This window comes from Fundulus heteroclitus, chromosome 14 (genome assembly GCF_011125445.2).
Source record: "Fundulus heteroclitus isolate FHET01 chromosome 14, MU-UCD_Fhet_4.1, whole genome shotgun sequence".
NCBI lineage: Eukaryota > Metazoa > Chordata > Actinopteri > Cyprinodontiformes > Fundulidae > Fundulus > Fundulus heteroclitus.
In genome coordinates this window covers 7,718,323-7,727,342 of record NC_046374.1, presented here as the reverse complement: position 1 = coordinate 7,727,342, position 9,020 = coordinate 7,718,323, and the positions used below count along the sequence as shown (strand labels likewise).

General features: G+C 42.3%; 1 protein-coding gene across 1 annotated transcript; it reads right to left on the bottom strand.

Moving 5' to 3' along the window:
• Positions 1-636: 636 nt before the first annotated feature.
• On the bottom strand, positions 637-8,975 carry fcer1g (Fc fragment of IgE, high affinity I, receptor for; gamma polypeptide). Its single transcript, XM_012861505.3, has 5 exons — positions 8,719-8,975; positions 4,081-4,172; positions 2,054-2,101; positions 1,449-1,472; positions 637-1,359 (listed from the first exon to the last, which is right to left on the bottom strand). The coding sequence occupies exons 1-5, from the start codon at positions 8,783-8,785 to the stop codon at positions 1,306-1,308; spliced, it is 285 nt and encodes a 94-aa protein (XP_012716959.1). The 5' UTR covers positions 8,786-8,975; the 3' UTR covers positions 637-1,305.
• Positions 8,976-9,020: the final 45 nt, after the last annotated feature.

Below are 9,020 nucleotides of genomic sequence, written 5' to 3'. Positions count from 1 at the left end.
GAAAGGGCAAGCTGGACAACCCAAAGGATCTTTTATATATTGCTAACTAGTGACCAGGCTAACTGGTTAGCAATACAACTCAATAAGGTTTTACTTGGCATTCCTATACTGTAGTAACAAGCTCCAACAGGGGTGTACAGTACAACATGTGTGGCCGATATAAATGCAAACTCGTAAAAAAAAATTGTTATTGCTTTTTACTGCAAATATTGGTTAAAAAAATGCAGCAGCCATATTTGGTTTTAAAGTCTGGGTTGCAATGACAACTTAAACTTTCAAGTTGGAGTTTTGACCCCCGGAGGCGTTCCACTTGGGTTTTTCATCCTGGAAGTCCAGATGTCTTTTTTCTAGGCACCAATGGAATCCACCAATCATGTCTCTGCATCATTTATCCCTTTACTTATCTCTTTATTGATCTCTGATTACAGGTCTGCTTATCTGCTCCTGTTATATATTTTCCTTTTTAATCCCACAGATCAAAGCTAAATTGATGTCCATATTTAATCTTCTTAATATTATAACGCCCCAGCGGGATCGACAGCATTGAGAAATTAGTGGTTAAGATTCAATGATAAAATAGGTTTGATAGGCTGAGGGGGAAAGGAAGAGAGAGAGACGCCTTCATTTAAGGCTGCATTTTTAAAAGAGAAGTTCTTTAATATCAATATGCATGCAAAACAAAACCTGTGCATATATCTAACAGCTTCGCACAGGTAAAGAAGAGGAAATCACTGCCATCCAGTGGTGTGATGGAAATATTGCTGACTAATATTGACCTTGAAGGATATGGACGTTCTTCCCCAATAGCATTCCCCGTGTGCCATCTAACCACCCAAATTATGGTGTGCAAAAATTGAACTACAATAGTACAAATACAAGGAAAGCGCACACAGGGTGCCAAATTTACAAAAAAAAAAACAGGGATTACAAGCCTGTCAGCATATGTTGCATCGACAATCTTTCTAAAATACAAAATCCCCAAATGCTATCCTACTTTTTTTTTCTTTTACAGATAAGCATTCAAACGTCTCTGCCATCTAGCACTTGTTAAGATAAAAAGTTGAATATGTGCAACAGAAGAGGAAGAGCACCTCACAGCAAAGCCCTTACCATGAGGACCTATCCGAGAGCTGCCCACGGCGGGCTTCACTTCTCTTTTCTGTCTCTTCCCCCTCGGCTTCTGCTAGATTCAACAAAAGCAAAATGGGGAACCGAACGCTGGTGTGAAAAAGCAGGGTATGATACGTGTTCCGTTTAAATACAAAGAAGAAAAAAAAAAAAGAAGAACGCTGCGGCTCAGTGGGATCACTTCTTCATGCCGATGGTCTCGTAAGTGTCTTGCGCACGAGGAGTCAGACCCTGGAGGATGGAGAGAGAGGAGGAGGAGAACACGTATGAAGACCAGAAAACTTTCAATCCAGGCATGGCTGGCTCGTTCTGAAACTCACCGTATATATGCCGTCTTCCACGTTCTGACAGCAAAAGAGATGAGAAGAAGATCAGGCACGAAGGAGCCATTGCAACACAAGTTTAAATAAGAACACCCGGCAGACCGCTAAAAATGAGCGACAAACGGGAAATCTCACCGTGGCTTCAGAAACAAACGAGAACTGACTTTCTTTTTCTCTTTTTTTCTTTTTTTAACCAAACCCTCAGAGCAGCACAACTATGTGACAACATGGAAGGCAAACACTTTTCAGTCAGCCGAGTTTAAAAAGGAACCGGATGGATGGTCTTTTTAGCAGTCAGACCCACTGTGTAGCGGAGACTGAGTATTAGCTCAACTCGCCACAAAACACACACACACACACACACACACACACACACACACACACACACACACACAGTGGATGTGTGTGGGCATGCTGCGTGCTCATTTCTATTCTCACGTCCGAAACCTCAGCCACTGTCCACTGAGGTTAGCTTGTAGAGGAGCTCAGCGTCGCTATTGGTCGACTGAAATGCCACTTGCTGCTGCTGCGGTGGCCCTGCACCTGTTTCTGCTTTCCACATTCGCTTTAGAGGACGGGCCTCATTTCAGCCGTGCTCTCACCTGCTTCGACTTTCCCTGGTCGCTGCTGGCCTCTCTGGCGTTGTGGATCTGCGCATTAGAAGAAGGCAAAACGTAAACGCCGAAACATCAGTGTACAGTGAACATAGCAGGGTTTCACTCAGACAAGGACCTACGCTTCTACGGAGAATCAGTGACGCTCCTTAAAGGTTTTTCTTTCCCATTTTATGAGGCGACAACTCTGAACCTTCAGTGAATGTTGTTGAGGTTTTATGAGTCGGACCGGCACAAAGCGCGGCCTAATTGTGAAGTAGAAGATAAAATAGTAGCTCCCTGGGTTTTCAGAAATAAAACTGAAAACCGTGGCGTGTGTTTGTGTTCGACCATCCTCAGCCAATCCTCTGTAAAACCCTCTTTCGTTTCAGTTTAGGTCCACAGGAGCAAAGTTGTGGTAATTATAGATTACCGCAACTTTGCATTTAGGCCAGAGAGTTTAGCTCTGGCCTCATCTCACCCCAGCACCTCTCTCCACACGTTGGCTGTGTCCCTTAAATAGGGCAAACTTGGACCACCACCTCCTATGACCTTCTTTCAGCAGCAGCGCTCTTCCTGCCACTCGTCCACGAAGGTCAGGTCTGTGGAGTGCGTGGCTAACAGTTGGTCCGCCAATAGCTTCTTCCACCTGAGCAGTGGATCTCTGCACGTCCTCCAGAGTAACCACAGATATCCTGGCTGCTTCTCTGATTAACGTTCTCCAGGCAGCCAGTTCAGGTCGACAGCCATGACTTGCTAAGTTTGTATAAACCTGGATCTATAAGCGGACCAAAGCCTGAGATGTTTTAAATCCTTAGCCTGCTTGTAACTTATCTAGAATGTTTTCCTCTGCCTCCCTGCTGGGTTCCTCTGGTGCTGCTGAATTTAATAATGATTACGATCTTAGTCATCACTCCCTTACAGAAAAGATAATGTATCTAAATTGGGGGTGTAAGTCAGCAGCTTTATCACAATACGATTTTATATCAATTTGTTTGGATGACGATATGATATTTGCCAATATACCAAAGTCCGTTCAGATTTCTGATCAATGCGATTGATATGATGCGATATCATCTGCCCATCTAACGCTATTATTTACACCGACATTAACTCACAAAAAAAACTAAACAGATATGATTTGACCATTTTAATCAAAACATTATTTTCTTGTTATTCTAATTTTAAATGTTTAAATAATAATAGATCACCTGGTCACTTTGGTCTCATGCCTTGTGAGTTTTAAAAATGAAGGTGCATCTTAAAAATGATGATATGGATCGATATTTTGATTTTGCATCAATGTAATTGGATCGTTAATCATTTAACTGATATGTCAGTGTGGGTTAATGTGTTGTTACACCTCTAATCCCAATGGGATACTCCTGGTTAACTGAGACATTAAACATCTGGAAAAACAAATATAGCCTAAAAAACTGAAGAAAAAACGTCCACTTATGAGTTTCAGTGGGGGACTCTATTAACTAAAGGCAACTGGTGGAACTGGATTTTATTTAGTGTCAGAGAAAAGTTGATGTCAATGGAAACCATGAATCATGGTGCTTCTGCATCCCAATCATGCGCTGCTTTCTGTTGGTCTGTCCTATGAAATCCCCAACAAACACATTGAAGTTTGTGCAAGTTGTGCAACGAAATGTGAAAAAGTTTTAGAGGTGGGTAAACTATTTGCGAGGTGCTCCACATATCAAAGACACACATTTGCACAACTAGACCTTGTTGGAAACTAAAGCTAAACCTTTCTTCGTCTTTGTCTCTATGACTTCATGCTGATACGTTTTCACAATTTTCTTTATTTTGCGGTTGTTTTTTTAGCCTCGGGCAAGAACAAAATGTTTGTTCCTCCTTCTTGGTAAACACTCTTGGTCCCTAAAACTGAGAAGTCTAAATGTGAAGTCATTATTAGCATCTATTTGCTGCAGAACAGCCGCAGGTCGGAGCTCGTAAATTGGGACCTGTTGTCCTGAACGTGGAGGAAAAGAGAAGCAGGTGTGGAGCGAGACAACCGGGATGCAAACCTTGACTCTGCAGTAGAGCGCGGTCAGGATGATGCCGTACAGGAAGAGGATCCCGTCCAGCACGTAACAGATCTCGGGCTCCGAGAGAGCCGCTGGAAAGGACAGGAAAGACAGCAGAGCATTAGGGAGAGAACGGCGGCTGGAGAGAGAGCCAGCTCGGCCCTCTGGACTTCCACTTATACACGCTGTCTGCGTGTGACTGTGACCCGTCTCTGTGACGATGATGTTAGCGTTGAACCATTTACACAACTTCCTTATTAGGTAACGAGGTCTACGGCACCATGTTGTGAAATGGTGGTAGCCATTACATGACAGCCCAAAGCAGCAGATGAGACTGTACAGAATATCCAAGCCTGATCAAAACAGATGCAATAAAAGTCAACGGCACGGTTACACATTTATTATATTATCCATTTCCGACAGAACACAACTAGTTACCTACATACACTGTGAAAACACATCACGTTTTTTCCCTCAACGTCTGACATCAAACCTGGCTAAACTTTTTTTTGAGGTTAGTTAGGCATCATCAGAATTATTTGTATTTCCTAAATGCAAGACTGTTGATCAATATATAACTTTACTCTATTTTGCCTGGTATTTGGGAGAATAGCTTTGGAACATGAGTCAAGTTTATTGAGCATCCTTTCGCAAGCCTTACACGCCGGTTTGTTGTGCTTTTGACCCATGAATGAGTAAGGTTTACAGGCTGCCTTGCTCTGTGTCACGGCCATAAAACATGATGCTTCACACTTGGAATGATTACATTTCCCCCCTAAATGTGACAATGGTGATTAAGGATAAATCATACTAAGATTCTTTAGATCCCAGGACATTTGTCCGACAATGGAGGCTTTTGTCCATCAGTGGACCGTTGCTTTTGGAACAATGGCTTCTTCCTTCCTGAGCGGCGTTTCAGTTGATGCTTTTAAAGGACTGGTTTTATCGTTGGCAAATTACACTGTATCAGCTTCGGTGGCCATCTTTACACGACATGCTGTTGTTCTGGGGTTCAACGTGGACTTCCTGTTTCTGTAAAACAAAGCCTTTCATTTCGAGATATTTTAACAATTTAACCTGGCAATTTACGTCATCTGGAGATGGTACGTGGGGATGAAGAAGACACGTGGATGTCCACAGTGTTCTTACTTACTGTTCTTGACTGATCTAGTTCAACTTTTCTGTGACCATGAGGTGTGTAAATCCCATCACCATGTGGGCTTTTCTAAATCATTAAATGGCTCAATAATCCTGAACACCTCAGAGTTTGAAGTAAAAATTATTTTTTTTATTTCTTTGGCTTTTAGAAAGTAGAAATTCCAGCAAAGTCCACACTGACTGATGTTTTCTAGCCTTTATTTCTATTGATTATGATGATTGTCTGCCTACAGCTAATGGAAAAATTTAGGATTAGAATATTACATGAGACTAATGAATATAAACATATTTATTATAAAGACTTGGGCTTAATGAAAAGTATGATAAATACCTCTTTATAGGTTGTCATTTTCAAAAGGTACATCTAATCCGACACATGAGCCTCATCAGAACCCGTGTTCTAATTTGTTGAAGATGACCGGATTCACCACTGTGCTAGCGAGCAGCGCATCTCACAGCATCATTTGTCAGCTCTAAGCGCTTCATTTTCATAAAGCTGGACTCTCCTTTTTGAAGCTGATACATCATCTGTCTGCTCTCATTTTTGACCCACAGGCTTATAACGTCCGCTGGCATCTCTCTCAACATTCCTTTTTGTCTACACATGGATAGGATGAAGTGAAAGATATACAAAGCACATCCAAATGAGCAGGTACATTTACTTACATGTATTTAGAGAACATCTAACGTTGAAACATACTTGAAGCACAACAACGACTGGTCCGATTGCTTTTATTAGAGCAATTTCGATACATCAAAGTAGACATGACTGCGGTCTCTGTTTCTCTGAAGTTCCGCATCAACTTCAGAGAAACTGGGCTTTATGTTAGATTCTTATTTCACTTTTTTCTTTTGGGGGGTGGGGGTGCTTGTTAACAACTAGCACACATCTATACATTACAAACAACTGTTTTTGGTAGTGCTCAAACCAGTGGCGGTTTTAGACCAAATTTACCAGGGGGGGCAAGGTGGGGCCAGTGTTTTTTCACAGGGGCACAAAAAAAATTAAAAAAACAATAAAATGGCAATATTTAACTGTGTAATAATATTAAGTGAGCCACTTGTGGCTCTGGAACAGCAGATTTCTGACCCCTGATCTAGCAGTTGAAGACTTTTCCCCGAGATCAATGCAGCTAAAGCTAAACGTGAAACATCTTAAGTTTTATATACTTTTTAGAGTAAAACTGTATAGGTAAAAATAATAATATATTTCAAAGTGACCAATCAGTTATGGTTTCTTTGCCATTGCAAATAATTATGAGAAGTGTATTTAATATCATGTCTTTAGTACAGGGGCCATAACAGGGGCCAGGACTATTTCTACAGGGGCATGGGCCCCTGTTGGCCCCTGTCTAAAACCGCCCCTGGCTCAAACCTTTAAAAGAAAAAAGGTTTTTGTATTTCTTTTTGTTGATTAACAATAGTTGTGATGCCAAAGGGAATATATTTGCTGCGTCACAGAATGTGTGTTTCTCAGCCTTTGAATTTCAAGAGCACTTCTGAAGAAATCTCCATTTCTCCAGCAGAAAAGCCATTCCTCCTAACCCTGCACCCGGGTGTGCCGTCACGAACTATTGGGCCACAAGACAAAATAATCCAAATCATCCTGAAAGCTCATGTAAATATTTAAAATTTTATTTTTTTCCTTGGAATCGTCCCAACCCTTCCCATCTATACGGGTACCCCTGCCCAACAGGACAAGCTACGGCTATGATACATTTGGGTAACTGGCTAACACTAAAAGTTAAAGGGATGAAAAGAGATTGAGCGTAGAATAACAATTAAAACTAGGTTTTTACAGCTGTTTTCTTATTTAACTTACAGGTGCAGAAAACACTGGCTCCTTCCACAGAGCCTTTATCTACCTCATAGTTGTTCTGCTTCCTTTACACGGTCAGTGACACGGCCGTACTACAGCTCCGCTGAGCTACAGTAGGCCTCACTGCAGTGATGTGAACATCCTCACTTTGAAACAAGTTGGTGGGTCACAGATACCAAAATAGAGCCGTATTTGGTTTAAATCTGCCATTAAACCAAAATGCAGCTTCTGCATTAGATGCAGCTATTTCTACGTAAGAGCCGCGGCCCGTTTGTCTCCGTTTCTGGATCCAGAAGCTACAGCCGGAGAAGCAGTCGGTCTGTTCTGCTGCTTCCTTCCCACTTTCTTTCTTAGAGATCAAGGAAGTGGAGCACTTCCCCAACGTCTTTGATCACATGATGGACATCTACAACCAGCTCGCTTCCAGTTGCACTCCTCTTGCTTTCAGACAGCGCTAGATCTACGGGGATGCTTCAGATCAAACCGCTGACCGCCTGCGGCCTCTCCATCATAGCTGCCGATCTCTCTCTGGTGAAATCTCCCTTCCTTTTCTGATAGTCGCCAGCAGAGCCCGCCTCAGAGGAAACACCCAAGACCCTAAATAGTGTCATTAACGCGTGACTAATAGCTGAAGACTTGCCCAAAAATATTTGAGTTTTGTTTTCCCCCAGTTTGGTTTATTATTAAAAAGTTAATTCAATACATAATTTCAGCCTCACAAATAAGATCTTTTTCTGGAGAAAGTTTAACCTCACCCTGTGACCTGGAGAGATTTGAAAAACAGGCCACGAGCTGTGGTCTGGAGTTAAAAAAAAAAAAAAAAAAAAACGTAAGATTTTTCAGGTGTAGCAGTTCTGACAAACCCAAAATCTAAATCACAGAACAGGACAAAGACCCCCTCACAGACTCCGCTGGTTTAGCCATTTTTTAACTGAAATGTTAAATACGCTGATGAAGCCATCGGGCCACAACCTATAAAAAGCAGGAAGTGCATACATTTGAGAATCTGATGTATATATATATATATATATATATATATATAAAAAAAAGACATTTCAAATCCCGTGACTTTCAGTTGAAGAGTTATATATTTGTTCAATGTTGAATAAACAGAATGAAGGCATTTTTAGTGCTTATTTTGTATCAACAGCCAACATTTAACCTATATTACAAAACAAAACGCAGAGGCCACTCCTGCTCTCAGTTCCACTTCCAGTAAAATTAAACACCAAGCGTAAGTTTGTCTTAAGCTGCCAGACCCTAATAAATAAATATACTACTAAATCTGTAGTCTGTAGTATGTATCTACTACTGGCAGTGGATAAAAGGTCCTGTTATAACAGCGTTATAACAGCGTAGCTGTTAAAACAGGTCTACGGTGTTCTCAGCTAGTTTACACGGTCAGTTTCCCTTTTCACAGGAACTGTGTCTGCTGCCTACGCTGAGGGGAATCAGGCCTGAGGCCACTGAAACCTACCTGCGCTCATCTGCAAACACCAACATTTAAACACACATAGGGATCTACTTCTTTATGTATTCTGTCTGGCTCCTTTCTTTTCCTCCCTCTGGTTTAGCAGAGCTCAGTCTCCGGTACCTGAGCTCGATCTAACATCACAGAGATGACAGAGGTCAGCTCTCCCATCCCTCCGCTCCGGACTCACCAGCTCTGCCGAAACACATCCAGAGAGAGACCGCCATCAGCGGCCGACTCCCACCCCACGCTCTCATGGTCGACGACGGGCTTTAACGCGGACGGCCGGGCTCCTTCGCAGCAGACGCTTGTTGATGTGTGTTTTTTTCTCCTCCCGCGCTGTCGCTCTGCTCTCTGGTGAAGGCTCGGGTATTGCGCACCTCGCAGCTATGAGGGGAAGTTGTGGTCTGAGCTCTAAGTCCATTTTTCTCAGATCTCGTCAGACCACTCCCCCTTTGAACACGAAAACCAAAAGGAAAGGATGTGCCACAG